This window comes from Carassius carassius, chromosome 32 (assembly GCF_963082965.1).
Source record: "Carassius carassius chromosome 32, fCarCar2.1, whole genome shotgun sequence".
Taxonomy (NCBI): Eukaryota; Metazoa; Chordata; class Actinopteri; order Cypriniformes; family Cyprinidae; genus Carassius; species Carassius carassius.
In genome coordinates, this window is record NC_081786.1 from 16,435,748 (window position 1) to 16,456,290 (window position 20,543).

At 37.8% G+C, this 20,543-nt stretch overlaps 1 protein-coding gene across 1 annotated transcript; it reads right to left on the reverse strand.

Moving 5' to 3' along the window:
- Positions 1-3,462: 3,462 nt before the first annotated feature.
- On the reverse strand, positions 3,463-20,515 carry LOC132112854 (isovaleryl-CoA dehydrogenase, mitochondrial-like). Its single transcript, XM_059520552.1, has 12 exons — positions 20,211-20,515; positions 12,108-12,197; positions 11,955-12,006; positions 11,668-11,837; positions 11,405-11,498; positions 10,407-10,537; positions 10,218-10,314; positions 10,038-10,131; positions 9,875-9,956; positions 4,923-5,027; positions 4,720-4,792; positions 3,463-4,344 (listed from the first exon to the last, which is right to left on the reverse strand). The coding sequence occupies exons 1-12, from the start codon at positions 20,337-20,339 to the stop codon at positions 4,211-4,213; spliced, it is 1,251 nt and encodes a 416-aa protein (XP_059376535.1). The 5' UTR covers positions 20,340-20,515; the 3' UTR covers positions 3,463-4,210.
- Between the last annotated feature and the right edge of the window lie 28 nt (positions 20,516-20,543).

Sequence of the window (20,543 nt, forward strand, 5' to 3'; positions counted from 1 at the left end):
AATAAACATGAGATTTTATATTTATTTCCATGTGTGTAAAACAGTTTTTCCACCTGTAACCAATACTCAAGTCCTTATTTGTGAAAACATATGAAAACATTTTCTGTCCAGCCATTTATGAGAGTCTCATATAAAACTGCTAGGAATATAATTTACATTAAATACTCTATAAAATGCTTTGCTGTAAAACACCTGCCATTATTTCAACTTTTTAAGCATTTTATGGTCAAGAAACAGTGCTTCCTATATACCAATCCAATTACTTACAAGGAAGGTAATACTCTTGAGGACCACAATAAATATAATGGACCCTGAAGCCCTAAACAGGCAATTTTTTTGTCATAGCTCTTTTCCTTCAGCTTCAAGCTTTCCATCTACACAATACCATAATTACTGTCACTTTATATTCAGCAGACCTGTGCGCTATTTATATCCTCTCTTGATAGTAGCAATTAGATCGTAGGTTATATTTACCTTGTCGGTTTTGTCAAAACATTTCACCTTTAGCTGACTGTGTTGTAGGAAATGTTTTGGAGAACACTGCCTTGTAAGTGTAGATTTTCAACTACAGACCATAGTTTCTCTTATGAAGGCATTTAGGTCAAACAAAACCAATGAAGTGTAGAAACAAAACAATTCAGCATGAACATGTACATTATTTTAGAACTCAGGCACTTAAAAGGGCAGCCAAAAGGAATGTGAATTAAACCGCAATGAACATCAGACTACATCATAGAAATCCTATATAATTGGATCAGAAAATGGTACAACAGAACATACGCCTGCTTCTCAAACATGGCAACAGTATGAAGGAAGTTCTGCATATGATAATGACCATAAAATTGGCAAGGCAGTAGATCAAACCAACCAATGTGTACTGACTGAAAATTAAAAACAAAAAAAGCTCACTAACCAGATCATCAGTCATGTGGCCTAAAATATATTTACATGCACACATTTTACGTGTTTATATTCTGTCAGAAATAAAGCTTGTGCTTCATCACCTGAGACTGACTCAAGTGTTAGTGACAGCACATAACATACAATTAATATATTGAAAATGCCTTTTTAAATTACAACAGAACTACATTCTGTATGTTATGACCCTTAATTATAAGGGTAATGACAACTGACATGACCTGAGGTAAATTTAAAAAACTTTAGGAGAAACAGTTTGTGAATAAATGAGCAAAACCTAAATGTATTAAAAATTAGTATTGAACTCTTACAGTTTTTTAGTAAAAAAATAGCACTTGAAAGAATGAAAACTATAATGTCATCTTTAGTCAGGTAAATAAACAGCAGCATCATGCTTTATTGAAATAAACAAAAGTTGAAACTATTGACACATCCCACAGTAGAGTAATAGCCTATGTCATGAAACATGAAAACCATATTACAGAAAATATTAGTGCACCATTATCTCATACTAAGCTACATTACATGTTGTTCAAATAGATACACGAGGTAAAAAAAATTGTTAGGTGACATTCACAGAACTAGCTTCTTATGATCCAATAAAATAAAGTATAGGCTACAAGAAGCAAAGGACAAGGTGTGCAATAACATCATTTTTCCAAACTTCACTTATTAGAAATATGGATCTTCTACTCGAATAAAAGTCAGACAATGTGAAGAGAGCAAACAGTTCCAGTGTTTTCGCAAGTCAACAACCAGTGTAAAGACTATAACCCGTGATTGCGTTACTGACAAACAAAAGATTAGACAAACAACTCACCCGACACTGCGAGCGACGCGACGCGACGCACTCGAACGCTCTCGTTAGCGCAAAAACCTTCGGATGAATGCGTTGATTATTATGGGAGCATTCTAGTTTTGACGCGTCACGTCGGAATGTGATGTAGACAGACAATCCTGTCATTATGAATAACGAAACTAAACGATGAATTAGACTTCTTGTTTAAATTCCCCCTTAATTACTTCACAGTGTGACTGGCTTAAATTAAACTTATGCTGACGTTGGAGGACAGCACGCTAAAAATATCGATTTATTCCTAAAACTTCATTCTTTTAAATGTAGCATTCAGATTCTCCTACCTTGAGTGGTGTCGTGGGTTTAAATGACAGAGTTTATTGGTAACACGTACTGCTGCTCCGGCGTCGTTTCTCTCTTGGATACATGGGCAGAGGAGCTCACTGTACTGTCATCCTGAGGAGAACACCTGGAATAGGGCAGACTCATGCAGAACTGACACAAACACTTTTGCCATGGAGTTTACGTAACACCACCATCCGCTGTCTGTGGCGGTGTCACAAAACCTTAAACGCTGCCTACATAGACAGCATGGTTAGGTATCATGGTCAACTGAACTGACTCGCGACGCGCCTTTGAATCTCTAAAACATGTTGCACGCATCTATAATGCTCAAAATGCAGGTTAGGCACTCATCCATGATGCCCGTTATGCTGTCTAGGCAGGCAGCTGACTAGGTTTTGTGACACTGCCAGTGTGTTGACGTATGGCATGCTGGGACATCATGGAGTTTCTTAAAGGGCTATGGGCACATGTTGTGAAACATTAAAGCCCATTATTGACTTTAATTTCTGAGACAGAGTTTATAATAAGTGAAATTCTGAAGTCAGTTCCCTTCAACATCACACAGGTGTAGTTCATTACACTGACTGACTACAGTTTATATGTATGTTTGACTAGTAGAAAGTATCAGAATAGATTGTCATAAACCATATTGTCTTTTATCTAACAGTGTTTTCATGCTTGAGCCTAGTTCTTATTGAAGTAATAATTTTTTTTTTTGTGAATTCAACCATCCCTTCAAACAATTCCAATAATGACATCATTTTTGAAACCGCGCTCAGAGACATTCCTTTATTTACTTGTTTCTTATATGTATTATCACAAATGATCATTGCATGTTCAATGATCTGTGTACTCTACAAAAAAATATTTAATAATTTATAAATATTTTTAACTCACAACTAATCTACTATAGTGTTCACACTTGCTCAAAGCATAAACCAGGGGAGACTATAAAAAATAAATGTCAATGTTGTGTAAGATCTCGATTTTTTTACATTTTAACAATTAAAGAAATGTACTGATAAAAGAAATAGTGAACAGCTCTGAGGCATCTTATTCCAAAGAATAACAGGCTGTAATTTAGTGTTGTTACTGTTATAACTAAAACTGTTCAAAATTGAAATTAAGCTGAAATAATATAAAATATAAATATTAGATGGAAAACAAACATAAAATAATAACGGGAAGTTTTGCCTTGGTAACTAAATGAAATAAAGTCAATTTTAGTTGAACTACTAAAATTACTAAGACTAAAACTAAAATAAATACGGTAAATAAATAAAACATGAAAATAAAAGCTACACAATTTCACACACAATAATAAACTAACAAAGTAAATTAAGCCATTTCTGAAAATAACTAATAAAAAAACAGAGAAACAACAAATCTGATATCATCAGATTAAAGGAAGATATTGTTTATTCTAAACAATCATTTACTTCAAATACATGAAGTGATTATTCAGTAAAGCAGGAATCTGAAAACCCAAAGGTATGATGGTGAGTACGACAGCTTATTTAAAAAATGTGCTACTTCTTTAGAACCTTAAGATTAAACAAATCTTAAAATACAAAGTAATTAAAGAGGAAAAGAATATCTGAAAGACACACAATTCAATAAATATCCTCTATAAAGAGTTTATAGAGGACAATTATTGAATTGTGTTTTTTGTTCATATATGAAAAGGAGACCCAAATAATGATGTTAGTGTGGCAGAGATGATATGCAGAATAGCTTACACGGAGTGACCATATTCTTAGAAAAAAAGAAAAAAAAACCACAACTGCAAGTGTTTCCATCATCATAAGCATTTTTTTTCTTCAGGGAATTTGCACTTTACTGTTCAGCTATGTAAAATAAATCAATTGTCTGTCCTCATAAATGACTTTAAGGTGAGGTTTGTGCATTTCTTACTATTGCATTTGTTCTTATATGTGAGACCACTTCAACATGTATGTATTACAGAACATCATGGATATAACAGCATTTGACATGCAAAGAAAACACCATGATATACTCTTGAAAATGATTAGCAATTACACTTCACATTAATAAAGGTGTTATAATTAGGATGCCAGATGAAAATTAAATATCTGGCCACAGCGACCCAGTCTGTGTAGGATCAGACACTCATTCGTTAAAGTGCTGCTCTTATTTGAACAAGGCATTGAAGGCTCTGCCAATGATCATTCTTCTGACCTCACTGGTTCCAGCTCCAATCTCATAAAGTTTAGCATCTCTTAAGAAGCGCCCCATTGGGTAGTCATTAATGTAACCGTTTCCACCTGTGAACAGACGCAAGTGTGAGTCAACTAGAACTTGAGTCATAAGACCTGGGCTTATTGAATTAGCAGGACTTAATTTGCTGACGATTTAACACAATCCTGAATTGTTAAATTTTTGAACAGAACAGTCGAACTAAGCGTTTACCATCAATCAGCACACAAAAGCTCAATTATCTCACGTTACGTATTACATTCGAAAAACAAAGCATCTATGGCAACAGGTACAAGTTTGACTTGTTTTCCGTTTTATCCACCCAGTAACTCCATGCTGTGGTAAGAATGAATGAAGACAGAAGGTTTGACCCTGATCTCTGTCTAAGGTACATTGGGAGCTATTTCTTGTAGTTTTTGCTGTGCTAACTATTAGGCACTCACCCAGGCATTGAATTCCATCCAAGGCAACTTGAGTCGCGTTCTCAGCACAATAAAGGATTACCCCAGCACAGTCCTACAATAACATCACAAATCAATACTGCTACTATACACTCTGCAAGGACTGTATGCATCATTTCCAGACCCATATGTAACATTATAAAACAAAGCTGTCAAGTAACAAAAACTGGGTAAAGAGCCCTTACCTTAGCACTGAAATGGCCTTTGTCACAAGCACGTGCAACGTTGTATAAATACTGTCGACACGAATTAAGCCGTGTGTACATATCAGCCATTTTTCCTTGCATTAGCTAGTGAATGGGAAAAATCATTTGATTAATTTTATTTCCAAGGGAACAAATTGTGTAAAGTGACGAGAAGTTCGGATCATTTTTCTGACTCAGACCTTTGAGTCTCGTTCAGCAAAATGAACAATGAAAATCTTTTTTCGAGTCATTTCGCTCATTTTATCATATATAATTCAAATCTTACGTGTTACTTCCCTAACATGTCTACTAGTACTTACACAAACGTTGATCACACTACAAACAATGCAAAACTATAATGCTATAATAAACAGAAAAGATGAATTCATTGTTTACCTGGGTCTGCAGTCTATGATTAGCTCACCTCACCTCTAATCTGACAAGTCTTCGGGTTTGAGTTGCAGTCTGAGCCGCTAAGAGAATTGATTAGTTCATCTCAATCTCATGATTCTTCAGGGTTTGAGTTGTTCATTCATCACGTGACAGACCCATAAGCTTTGACCATAGACTGGAGTTACCTTGGCAAAAAAATCTGTGTGTATATTATTATTATTATGATTTTAAGTATACTGCCTTAATGTTTTAATGTTTGTATTGTTTAATAATAATAAAAAAATGTATAACCTATAACCTATCGTTCATTCATCATATCATTTGTCACATGACATGACAGCATTGGATAGAGGAATTAATTTACAAGCTTCCTTACAAACGGCTGCATAGTCTATATAATATATAATAATATATATAATAAGTATCATCATCATCATTAAAATTATTATTTACTCTTACAGTTATTGCATTTCTGTTCTTAAAATGTAGCTTTTTACTTCTTGCAGTTTATAAATGTGTGAATTTCTTTCATGATGGTTATTTTCCATACACTGAATGTTGCTACAAAGGTAATAAAGAGTTGGTTGTTATTATTATTATTAAGTCTCTTTCAGGCTCAGACTGCTTTGGATAAAAAGCTTATGGTTCTGTCACGTGGTGAATGAACGACTCGAAAAACCAGATGACTCGATAGATTAACTAATCAATTATTTTTTGACCCAAAGAAGAAAGCTCAAAGAAGATTCAATGCATGGCTGCAGAGAGACTTGACTTTGAGAGGCAGAATACTGCTTGCTAAGGCTTACATCCTCTGCACTCTCTCTATATGTGGACAACAAAATCTGTAAATCAGTTTAATTTTGTTTGAAAAAATTAAATCCATTATGTTAAGAAGTCTGTATTAATGAACACATAAGAGTACGGTGGGTTGAATTTCCTTGATTTCTTTTCTTTGAACAACACTTTCAAAATTAATTGGATTAGACAGCTTTTGTGTAGTCCTACCTCAATCTGAAATTTTATCCCCAATTACCTTTTTTTCTAAATTAGGAGGTCTCCCTTTCCTATTGATCTGTAAATATAATATTGCTAGAATCCCCTACAATTTATCTAAATGTCATAAACAGGCATTACTTGCATTTCATTTTTAAGCACAATTTCTCCCCTCACAGGTACTTCATTTGGAACAATCAAGACATTTTATATAAGAGAAAATCTTGTTTTTTAATAACTGGTTTGAGAAAAACATTTAAATTGTTTCCCAGTTATTTAACTCAGAAAGTCTTATTTTAAGCTATGAAGAATTCTTATGTAAATCTTATTTTCCAGTAACTCCCATAGAATTCTCCATTGTCATGGACGCAATTCCTAAAGGAGCTGTTATGCTTTTAAGGGACTCTGTTAGATCATCAAGCACTTTATCTATTTCTTTAGACCCATTTGAAATCCCGGTAGGAAAACTGTTTTTTGTCACGTCCCTCTTCGCTTTTTCGCTTTTTCAAAAGAAGCTTGTAACAACTCCATATGTGGTGTCTTATTGGAGGAATGTGGTTGATCATATTGATTGGAAAAAAGTATGGACTCTGTCTTTGGAATACATAATAACTAACAAGGTTAGAGAAATCTCATTAAAATTGTTACACAGATTTTACCCAGCTAAAGGTTTTTGAAAAGGTTTAAGATATAGATACAAGCTGTTCTTTTTGTGGTGACCCTAATGAAACTGATGTGCATATCTTTTGGGGTTTTCCTCATACACATGAATCAATTCTCTCTCTGGCTCAGACTGCATTGGTAACGCTTATGGGTCTGTCACGTGATGAATGAACGACTCGAAAAACCCGAAGAATCATGAGATGAACTAATCAATTCTCTTCCCGGCTCAGACTGCATTGACTGAAACAGGTGAACCTGACTAATTCCATTACAGAACCTAGAAAATTTTGCACATGCGCGACTGAACGAATCACTCCCCGAGATGACTTGTTCTTCCCGAGTCACATTAAAGATTAATTCATAATGAACTAATCATTCAAGAACGACCCATCACTAATAGTGTAATACCTTTTTAGAACTTTATAAGTCATACATAAAACTGTGTATAAACACTACTTTTTAAAAGTTTAAAAAAGGAAAGGAGTGTCCGTTTATAAAAAATAATATAATAACTACAACAATAACAGTTACAATTTAAATTTCATTTTTCAAAATGTAATTTATTTATTCCTGTGATCGCAAAACTGAATTCTTCACTGTCACTTTTGATCAATCCTTGATGAATAGAAGTATTAATTTCTTTCAAAAGACCTTATACTTCTGAAGCATAATGATGGATAGTAGTAGTAATATGGTACTTTTTATACGGGTTAATATCACCATAGAGTGCCTTTTAACCCTCACAATACTCAAACATTTTGGTTTTAATTTTCCAATCGCTTGATGTTATATCATACATAGTAGACATTCCAGTACTAAAGAAACATATTAGCTGAGCTCCCACACATTTTTTGATAATTATGGGCCATTTTTCAAAGCATGTGGACATATACAGTACTGTGCAAAAGTCTTAGGCCACTAGTTTTTTCACCAACAAAAAATGGTTTTAAACTTAGTTATTTTTATGTTTTGCTGTAGTGTGTCAGTAGGAAATATCAGTTTACATTTTCAAACATTATTTTTGCCATGAAATATAATTATCCAGTGAGATTTTTGTTTGCACAAGGAGTCTAACAACATTCTGAGACCTGATCTCATCATTATCCAGTCTGTCTGGAGTGACTTGAAGAAACAGAACAAACTGAGACACACTCAATCCAGAAGAACTGTGGGAATGTCTCAAGTAACCTCCAAAGCTACAGTACTGTGCAAAGTTTTAAGCACTTGTGTAAAAATACTGTAAAGTGAGGATGCCATCAAAAATAATGCAATAAATAGATTTTATTAAATTACCTTCTATTGACTTAACTAATGTAAATTAACATTTTGTGTGACCACACTTTGCGTTAAAAAAAGTTTTTGTCCTAGGTGCATTTGTTTTTCAGGTGGCTTTGCAGGTAAGTTTCTTGAAGTGTCTTCGAGACATTGCCACAGTTCTTCTGGATTGAGTCTTGCCGTGTTTCCACTGAAATTACCCGGAACATTTGTACCAGGAACTTTTTTCCCCAGGAACTATTTTCCCCCCAGACCTGCTGCTCTCTGCGTTTCCACCGCGGTCTAAAGTACTGGGAAGATTAGGCAAATAGACTGGTGACGTAGATCTGCGTGCGTTTCTCAATACAAAGTGTTCAATACAAAGATTTTGGACGTGCATCCTCAGTAGTTCAGACTTCGCGCATTCGACTCGGGAGTGTGATGTCCGCGATGACGCAAGTCCGGTAAATCTGCAAACAGCAGCGTACTTGATAACATCAGTCAGCATGCCTTGACTACTGCAATTTTCCTCACTGTACATTAACAATAAAACGAAATATGATATCAAATACCACTGCCTCCTTTCGTTTTCATTTAAACATAATAACAGCTGCAGAAATGTTCTTAGTTCAGGGATATGTGTATATATACAGCCATTACAATGAAACGAAATATTATATAAATTTTATTTTCATTTTAACATATAGATAAATTGAACACAGACCAAAGATAACCTGTTAGATTTACCCAAAACATAATTATATTTTATGTTTAACCACTAAAGAGACATCAGAGCCAGCGGCACATATCAGAAGGTCTAGCCGATGTGAGGCTGCTTCTCGGCGGATACATGAGGACTGATCTCCCGCTGATCGCGTGGAGTTCACCGTCTCCGAGATCGGCGAAACACGTTTTTAAAAAGGCTCTGTCTTTATAAATAAACCAGAGATTTGATTTTTAAACAACTACATTCTCGCCTGAAATACTTTTAAAATTACATTTCATGACACAATAACAGTAATATACCCGGAACTTTATTTTGTTCATGGTTCCTGCGGTGGAAACACGCCGAGTACCAGGCCAAAGTCCCTAGTTCCTGGGTAAAGTTCCTGCGGTGGAACTGGTATACATCCGCACTAAAAAATCAAGGTGAAAGTCATCATAGCTCATCTAGTATAGACCAAGCTCCCTACCCAACTTTGAGAATAGATTAACGGCAATATTTTTTTTTAGCGCCCGATAACCAAAAGGCACCCTACAGTGGTATTAACCCACACATTAAAAAACATATTTTATAGTGACACCTATGATTTATGGTGAAATAAGGATCCATTTAAAACCATTTTTTAACTTCATTCAGTATTTATTTTTTATTTACTATATTAAGTATTTTATTTTGGTGGACATGTAACAGGACGATGAGCGCACATATACAGTAGTGCAACACTTTTAAAGCCTGGGAAACATTTCATATAAAAGTATATATTAAAAAATTAACAAATAAATAAATAAATGAACCAGGAAATACCTTGGCAGAATGTTTGTTGGCAAACAGAACAGTAATTTCATCTATTAGTAGACAAACATAAAACGTGTTGAACAACAAAACAAATCCTTGTACGGTATATTTTAAAGAGTGAAAAGCATACCTGGAAGTGGCCGATTTTCTGTCCAAAGGCTTCACGAACATGTAGGTAAGGAATCGCATTGTCAAGAACAGCTTGCATAATGCTGAGGGAATGCAGAAAATGGTCAAAAATAACTATCTGACAACTGACATTTCTAAGCAAGCTACTGAAAACAGACAATTACCCAACAGGTCCAGCAGACAAGACGAGTCTCTCTAGGTCCAGGCCACTCATCAAAACATAAACTCCTTTATTTAACGGGCCCAATATGTTTTCCTCTGAAAGCACGACAGACCATCTTAATCTGTTGTTTGGACCGCCAACATATTCAGACTCACAAATATGCATAATAGACTTGACACACCAGGGACCTTGCAGTCTTCAAAGATGAGTTCACAGGTGTTAGATCCTCTCATTCCCAGTTTATCCAGCTTCTGCGCTGTGCTAAATCCTGGCATGCCCTTCAAGAACACAAGCACAATGACTATGAAATACTTATCTATTGAAGCTGCTGCCTTCCTGATCAACAGATTGAAAAATCACCATCTTTAACCTTCTCTACAATGAAAGCAGTGATGCCACGGGCTGCTGCCTCTGGGTCTGTTTTAGCATACACAATCAGAACATCTGCGTCTGGTCCATTCGTAATCCAGAACTTATTACCGTTCAACATGTAATGATCCCCTTAAAGATGACAGATCAAAGGTTATAATACAGCCAAACATGCGTTGGAATGGTTTGTATGGTTAGCAATACTTATTTAGCCCTCGAGATGCCTCAAGTACACCACTCAATATACATTTTTTATCTAGACAGCCATTCAAAAACAGTGTATTTTGATTAATTTTTTCGTAAACAATATACAGGTAAATAACTAATATGTCATTACATTATAGTCCATACATGTTTTGCCAGTGACAAATTTCTCTAAAAATGCCTTGCAATGGAATAAGCAATACAAACCTACATTAAAAACACTAATAAGTAGGAATGTACAACATATCAAAAACATTTTATTATATAGATTTACATTTATTTTATAGGAGAAACTATTAATATATCATCTGATGTAATCTTTAGCAAATGCCAAAATGAACGTTTAAATCTGATGTCTAAGTGACTGATTTATTTAGACAAAATTCTGCAGTTTACTATCAGCAATTTATTGGTTATTAAGGTCCATAAAAAAAATAGTGGCTCAACAGAATCATAAGAATATTGCTGCATTCCTAATAAGATATATCCCTTACATATTCATGCATAAATCAGCGAATAAACATCCATTCAAGTTTGGGGTCCGTTCGGTCCATTGGGGACTAAATGTTTTTACTGTCACTTTGTCAATTTATCGTATTCTTTTTGAACAAATGTATTAATCTTTTTACAAATAAAATCTTACTGAGCTCAAACTTCTGAACTGTAGTGTAAACAAAAGGACAACATATCTGACAAATCAGGCAACATATATGCTGTAGCATGCATGTACTGTATATCTAACCAGTTCTGACAAGTCCATGATGCTTATAATAGTGATACCAGAAGGCCAGTCACCTTGTTTTTTTGCTGTCAGTTTCATGGACACCACATCCGAGCCAGAGTTGGGCTCACTCATGGCCAAGGCACCCACATACTCCCCTGTCATCAACTGAAGCACAAACATATGTACAATTGTGAAAAACGACTGAACCCCAAAAATCCATAAATAACCAAAATTGATTTTCCCTAATGCATCATGTTATGGATCAGTTTTAAAAAGCTAGCTTTATAGAAAATGTAATAGACTCTGCTAAATGAATACATGTTTTGACTCAAACCTTTGGCATGTACTTCTCTTTCTGTTTCTGGTTTGCATGTCGAACCATCTGATTTACACACAAGTTGGAGTGTGCGCCGTAGCTGAGAGCAATAGCTGCTGACACACGGGAGATCTCCTCCATAACAATCACATGATCAAGGTAGCCCAATCCTGTTCCACCGTACTCCACTGCACACGTGGATAAAAACATCACAGGAGAATCCCATCAGACTGAGCTCAATACTGTATCATCAATAGTTAGCTCATAAACAATGGTTTTTAAAAACAGCCTGTAAATGCTCCAACCTGGAGCAGTCACTCCAAGCAGTCCAAGCTCACCCATCTCCTTCCAAAAATCCTAGTTTTAAAAACAGATCAAATTTGTTAGTATTCATTACTCAGGATTATTACAGAGAGAGTCCTGAGATACTTGTCATGTACGGAAGTTCGGGAACTCACCCTCATGCGGCGAAACTCGTTTGTCTTGTCAATCTCATCAGCGTAGGGAGCGAGTTTCTCCTGGCAGAATCTCTGGACTGTCTGTCTGAGCTGGTGTTCAAAACAAAGATGTATGATAAACACAGGGCAGACTGTCCACAAATGACATGAGCTGCCAAAAACCTCAACAAAACAATTCCATGATGCTAAATGCATACTTCTGTAGAACCTAGCAAAAAAATTAAAAATACAGTGGCAGGAACAGCATGGTAGTAATGGTATTTAATGGATTCAATGGATTCAATAAAAAAATTCTGCATACACTAAGATATTCTCACGGTGCTTCAAAGATTATTAGGTATTACACTAACCAACATACCATGGTTTTACATTTTCTGTCTGAGAAGGCAGGAGAGCCAGTGCCTCCTCAAAATAAAAAAATAAAATAAAATAATAATAAATAAAATAAATAAATAAAAATAACAGCAGAACGCAAAACAAATATTGTTTCTAATGCATGAATTCCACTAATGTTTGTAACTAATCCGGTCCAAAAGCACCGCTATGCCTGCAGGAATCAATACACTTGCAGAAGAAGTACTAATATAAAATGCTATATTTGTAACAATAAACAAAAGCCAAACACAGCTCGGGATAAAACAATAAATATATATAAATCATAGATGTGAGTTGGTTATAATAAAAAGCATATTAAGAGAATTAGTTTATTTGTCCCTAGGGAAATTTGTCTTGGACATAAGGGCTGCCATATACAAGAATAAAAATAATTAACAACACACACAAAAAAATTAATAATAAAAATTTCAATCAATACCTGCAACACCTTCATTTCACCCCCACCTTTTGTCCTGAGTAGACATGCAGGTATTCGGTAATGCGATGTATCACGGTAATTAATATGCACGATATTGTTATCATGGGCACTTCTAAATACTGTGAATATGTTACAAATTATTCAGAATTTGGAATACATTTTAAGAATACTATTCCCATCAACTGGTCAAAATGCACAACACCGCTGTATGCTGCTTGAAAGACACATGTGCGCTCTGATGTAAACAAGCTCACATGAGAAGCACATGGAGGAACACGTGAGAGACGCGCTGAATGAAAGCACATTCACTCTCTGACAGCAGAGGGCGCTAAACTGCAGGAAAAAAGCAGCCTTTACTCTGGAAAGCACATAAATAAAGCAGTTGCACTACTCTCTAAAACGTATTTAAATAGCAATTCAAATACTTAAATATTTAGACTTAATAGGCTATTTATTTTCAAACTTTTTTAATTATTTTAATCTGGCCTACAACATGCCTTAGAGTTTTGATTCTTTATTGTTAATTCTCACTTTACATTAGGGCTTCATTAGTTAACATTAGTTAATTCATTAGTCAACATAAACTGCCAATGAAAAATTCTATTGAACATTCATTATTTTTAGGTATTCCAATATTTAATAACTTGTTGTTAAAATCGAAAGTGTTATTTAATGAGCTGACATGAACTAAGACTTGTAATTATTATTTTTTTTAACAAATATTAATAACTTCTGTAGCAAATGTATAAAATGCATAAAATAATGAAGGAGTGGCTTCACAACAACTCCGTGACTGTTCTTGAATGGCCCAGCCAGAGCCCTGACTTAAACCTAATTGAGCATCTCTGGAGAGACCTGAAAATGGCTGTCCACCAACGTTTACCATCCAACCTGACAGAACTGGAGAGGATCTGCAAGGAGGAATGGCAGAGGATCCCCAAATCCAGGTGTGAAAAACTTGTTGCATCTTTCCCAAAAAGACTCATGAGTCATGGCTGTATTAGATCAAAAGGGTGCTTCTACTAAATACTGAGCAAAGAGTCTGAATACTTACCATGTGATATCAGTTTTTCTGTCAATAGGGGGTGCTGTATATATATATATATATATATATATATATATATACATACATACAGTATAGTTGTTACATATCTGGACTCATTTTATGTGTTCCATGTCCCAGTTAATTTAGTCATGCCATCCACCTGTGTTTCCCCATTATCCCATCTACTTAATCCTTGTCCTTTGAGTTCAGTGTTGTCGTGTCTACTTACTACTTACTCACTAACCAGTGACTACCAACTTACGTGTGTCTACCTCTGTGCTCCATGTGTTGGATTTAATAAAAACCTTATTTCGTGTATCCTCGGCTCCGTGTTCCTTCCGGCAGCGTAAACGGTAACAGAAGACCCGACCTGAAAAAGTTTAAAAAAAAACTGCGTGTTTTCCCCTCCGTTTTGTTTTCCGTTTTTTCCAGTTTTTTTCTTTTTGTTATGTCGATGGATCCCCTCTATAGCCCCGAATTCCTCCTTCTCCTGCTGGAGCAGGAGGGACTTTCTCTCGAGGACCATACCAAACGGTTTGTCTTGCTAGCTAATGCCACCAGCTACCCGGACCACGCGCTCTGCTCCTTTTATCACGCCAGCCTGAACTCCAAGTGCAGAGCGTTGTTGCCCGAAGATGGTCCTCGGGAGGATTTCGCCGCATTTATAGAGTGGACTCTGGTGAGAAATGGGTCACCTCTCACTGTCAGCCCAATGGAGGATCTCGCCAGGTCCACTCTGGACCCAGAGCCCAGCCTACAATCTCCCCATGGTACGGGGCATAAGCCCGAGCCCACCGATGACGGAGAGCCAGAGAGCAACCCGTCAGACCAGGTGCGAAAGCCGACGACACTGCCCACCACGAGGGAGCAAAATGTGGAGCGCCAATTGGGTCAAAATGGGGTGGAGGATCGTACAGACCGTGATCCCCAGTTAAGCCCTGAACGGGCTCCTGATCCCCAGTTAAGCCCAGGACGGGCTCCTGATCCCCAGTTAAGCCCAGGACGGGCTCCTGGTTCCCCGTTAAGCCCAGGACGGGCTCCTGATCCCCAGTTAAGCCCAGGACGGGCTCCTGATCCCCAGTTAAGCCCAGGACGGGCTCCTGACCCCCAGTTAAGCCCAGGACGGGCTCCTGATCCTCTGTTAAGCCCAGGACGGGCTCCTGATCCTCCGTTAAGCCCAGGATGGGCTCCTGTTCCCCCGTTAAGCCCAGGACGGGCTCCAGCCCCAGAGTTCGCTCCAGTGCCTGCTCCTCTGAAATTCCCACCCTCCCACCCACTCCTGCCTCCTCCTCCGCTGTCGTCTGGCAGCCCCTCTGCTCGCCCTCAGCCTACCATCATTGTGGTGCGAGCTCAGCGGGACTGCCATCCTCCAGCGCCGCCTTGGTCGGCGTCTCCCTCACCTCCGCCTCCAACCTCTGAGGTCTGGACTCCGCCTCGGCCCGTTGACCCGTCGGCTCCACCATGGCTCCCAGCTCCTTCCTCTCCGCCGTGGCCCGGCAGTCCGGCTCCACCTTGGTCTGGCGTCGTCCATCCTATGCCTCGGGACTCCACTCCTCCGGCTTCGCCTCATCCCTCCGTCCCTCCGGCTCCGTCAGGCTCCTTCATCCCCTCGGCTACACCTCAGTCCTCTGTCACTCTGGCCTCACCGCGGCCTTCCGGATCCACATCGCCGCGTCAGTCACCAGAGCCATCTGTTCCGCCTAGGACCTCCGGCGCCTCCCCGTCACCCTGGCTCTTCGGCTCTCCGTCTCCGCCTCAGGCTCCTCCTCCACTTGCTCCGTTGCCGTGGGTTGAGTCCCTGGAGTCGGCGACCATTCCTCCTCCATGGCTCCTTCCACCGTCGGCCCCACCTTGGGCCGTTATGGCTGTGGCCTGGGCCATGCTGGGCGCCTCCTGCTCCAGATCCCTCCTGTCTCCTCCCTGGCTCCTCCCTCCGTCGTCTCCTCCCTGGCTCCTCCCTCCGTGGTCCCTGTCTGCTGGCCCCCTCCTGGGAGTCCGTCCTCCACCGGAACCTCCTCCCAAGTTCCCACCCACGCCTCCCTCTGTTGTTTCTACGGTGCGAGGACGCACCTACCGGGAGGGGGGAGTAATGTTACATATCTGGACTCAGTTTATGTGTTCCATGTCCCTGTTAATTTAGTCATGCCATCCACCTGTGTTTCCCCATTATCCCATCTACTTAATCCTTGTCCTTTGAGTTCAGTGTTGTCGGGTCTACTTACTACTTACTCACTAACCAGTGACTACCAACTTACGTGCGTCTACCTCTGTGCTCCATGTGTTGGATTTAATAAAAACCTTATTTTGTGTATCCTCGGCTCCGTGTTCCTTCCGGCAGCATAAACGGTAACAATAGTAAAAAAATAATAATATTATAATTTAAAATAACTTAATCTATTTCAATGTATTTTAAATGGAATTCATTCCTGTGATGTAAAGCTGAATTTTTAGAAATCATTACTCCAGTATTCAGTCTCATGATCCTTTAGAAATCATTTTAATATGCTGATTTGTTCTAGTTGCAGTTGATGTGAAGGTCTAGTGTACTGGGGTTGTTTTTATACACACCTGGGACCTAATTGATCCATTATTAGCCACAGGTTAAGCTCATATGACAAGGCGACAACACTTATGTCTTTGCAAACATTGACTCAATGGGCTTTACCAAGCTGTGAATATTAGAATACTTTTTGAAAGTTTCGTTTGGCACTGAAACATTATTACAAAAGCTGTTGGGATTAAAATTAGCCATTTCTTGTATATATACATATACACACACACACTGTTAAGAAATGTGAAGGTTAGTATCTATAATAAACTTTTGTTTAGCATAAATAAATTGGTTACTTATTTCATTCACATTTAACCTGGACACCATTAAACAAAACAGAATTGTATCATTAATTAATATTGGGCTGAGAAGGACATTTGCCTCCTCATTTCAGAAGACCACCACACAACACTGATTCAGGTCCAAAACACTACGAGAGTACCATGTCCAAACTTATGCAATGCAGATTTCTGTAAGTTGTGTTATGACTTTCTAGTGCGCTTCTAGGAAAGCTAATAAATGGTTCATTACGGTGGCCGAGAGAGCTCAAAGCGCTGCAATTTAAGAAAACACATGCAAATTGAAAAAACACCAGCAAATCAAAAAAAACCATCTTCATCAGTTTGACAACACAAGTGTTGCAAATCCTCACAACACATGCATATAGCGAAACGCTCTGCAAATCCTCACAACACATGCATATATTGAAACGCGCTGCAAATCCTTCACAACACATGCATATAATGAAACGCGCTGCAAATCCTTCACAACACATGCATATAATGAAACGCGCTGCAAATCCTTCACAACACGTGCATATAACGAAACACGCTGCAGATCCTTCACAACACATGCAAATTAAGAAACGCTGCAAATCCTCACAACACATGCATTAACAAAATGCGCTGCATATCCCCACAACACATGCAAATTAACAAACGCGCTGCAAATGGCATGGAAATGTTTCAAGGAGACCCCAAAAAGATATCTGACCCGGCTGGGATTTGCTTATCGTGCAGTGGCTACTGGTCAGTGGAGTTGTTGTTGAACTGAAAGGTGAAGTTTTTTTTTAAACACCCTGATTGCATGATTCCTTTATCTTTTGGATATTATTAGCCTAAATAAGCTGAATAATTACATGATTAAATGTAAAACGTTACTTAAGATGGCTAACTTTAATATCCTCAGCTAAATATAAATTCAAGGTTAATGAAAATAAATTTGCAATGCTTCATTAATTGTTTCTTAATGTAAAGGTGTTGTGATGATTTGCAGCGCGTTTCGTTATATGCATGTGTTGTGATGATTTGCAACACTTGTGTTGTCAAACTGATGAAGATGTTTTCTTCATTTGCTGTTTTTTTTTCAATTTGCATGTGTTTTCTTAACCCTCAACCCGTATTCACTTTATAGCCCTTAATCCTGTAATTGTGGACAAATGTGGGCACAGAGGACTCAGGTGTGATCCTATTTTTTATTTATTATATATGTTATATCAATGTCTTCGATAAAGTTTTGTCTATCCATTTATGGTGCTTTTTTAATTTTTTTTTATTTTTGAATTTATTTACCTCAAAAAGTACCATATTTTCTATGTAAATTATGCTTATTTTTATGTTTTATTTTTTAAATTTTTTTAACTACATTAAAATATCATTTCAATAAGTTCTTAGAGCTAAAACATAAAGATGAAGTGACTTTGCTGTCACCTGGTGTCTCATTTTGGTATTAAATTAACAAAAAACAATAATATCAATAGCCACTAGATGGCTATAGTACTTAATGGCTGCATATATAGGCTGAACTCTATGAACCACTGTATAAAATGAATTTGACCTCTTAAGTTTTTGACTATCACAAGTTAAAATTGTAATTTAAAAAATATATATATATGTGTTAGGTGAGACTATACAAAGATGCCAAAATATGCTTAGATAAATATGACCATGCTATAAGGAAAAGACAAAGTAGTAGATCATTTATCATTTATTTCAAACACAAAACATCAAATTTAAATAACTAATTGGTACCAAACAGGTAAGAACATACATAAACTAAATAAGTGACAAGAACAAACAATAATAGTTATACCATGGTCTGGGTGAATACTCGATTCTGATTGGCTGCAGGGTGTCCATTAGGTAGCATATGCTACATAAACGTTTTGTTTGGAAGTAACAACAAACCTTGCAGTAGCAGTTTGATCTGACTCTGAAGGTGTCAGGTGCCAGGTGGTTGATTGGATCATACCAAAAAACATGGTCAGACATTGGCTCATTCAATTCAGTTTTTATTTGAAAAAAATAAATAAAAATAGCCCAGCTCTGTCATAGGCTCATTGAATGCATTGTTTGTGTGTGTGTGTGTGTGTGTGTGTGTGTGTGTGTGTGTGTGTGTGTGTGTGAGAGAGAGAGAGAGAGAGAGGGTGATGAGGCAGGTGGATGATTGGATCATACCAAAAAACATGGTCAGACATTAGCCCAGCTCTGTCATAGGCTCATTGAATGCATTGTTTGTTTGTGTGTGTGTGTGTGTGTGTGTGTGTGTGTGTGTGAGAGAGAGAGAGAGAGAGAGAGAGAGAGAGGGTGATGAGGCAGGTGGATGATTGGATCATACCAAAAAACATGGTCAGACATTAGCCCAGCTCTGTCATAGGCTCATTGAATGCATTGTGTGTGTCTGTGTGTGTGTGTGTCTGTGTGAGTGTGTATGAGTGTGAGTGTGTGTGTGTGAGTGTGTGTGAGAGAGAGAGAGAGAGAGAGAGAGGGTGATGAGCCAGGTGGATGATTGGATCATACCAAAAAACATGGTCAGACATTAGCCCAGCTCTGTCATAGACTCATTGAATGCATTGTTTGTGTGTGTGTGTGTGTGTGTATGAGTGTGACTTTTTGCCATGATGAGAATGTTGTACAGGATCAGCCCTTCACTTGTGTGTATGTTAGATAGGCATTGTACTGGATCTATTAATTTATTTTTACAAAAAAACAAGAAGAATGCTCTAAATTACAGTTTTTCCCATTCATTTCTATGGGTGCCCATTTTTGACCCAAATACAAGATTAAGGAGTTTTTTTTTTTCACCCACTTAAAACTTAACTTAAAATTTGTGTGTGTTCAGGAGGCAAACTTAGGAAAAGTCTTGTACCGCTCAGATCAAGGGAAGTATTTTTAAAAAATAAATCAAAATTATTTTGCCCACATTTGTCCAGAATACGGTTTTAGGGTTTAAGTTGCAGCGTGTTGATCTCCCTCGGCCACCGTAGTTTATAAAATGATCCTGTCCAATCAAAACGCGCCGTCCGTTCACGCCCACACAGCACAGACAGTATGTCCGTCTATCATATACTAAAATACCAGAAATATATAACTTTTAACTTAACTTCTAGCTGTACTTACATCTTTCAAATTCAAGGTTGGATCTGTATTTCATGTGTGATTTTTAATATCAGGAGCACGACTGCTCTGTAAGAGTTTCAGTGTAAATGATGGTCTGAGTTAAACTAAATTTGATATAATTACGTTTTATTGAAGAATAAAAAAAATGTTTGGCAACAAAATAAATAGTCTTAAGTTCCTAAAATTGTGTCAAAGGTCATCATGTATGCTAGCTGACTAGCACTTGAACAAGACTGAAGAATCGGTGACATCTGACGAGCTCTGGCTCCAGGTTTAGTGTGAAGGTGTGTGATACCTGGATCTGCTCCTCGGTCAGACCGTTCACGATGTCGTCCAGGGCAACAGCTCCAGCGCATCCCCGACGAAAAACACTGACATGGGCCACTCTTTGACAGAGATGCAATGCTCTTCTGACAGCCAACATTTTGGGAATTGTAGCAACTGCAGAATAAAGGCAGAACAAAACTGGGGAAAAAAAACTGTTGAGTTGATTATGCAAGCACTTGGACAGGTAAAAGGTGCAGGGAAACAATCCTGAACTTCACTCAAATGCTCTTGCGCTCTTTTGCTTTGTGCGTGACCTCTACCTGCCGCTAGAGCTTTACTGCCACCTACTGCGAGGAGTACA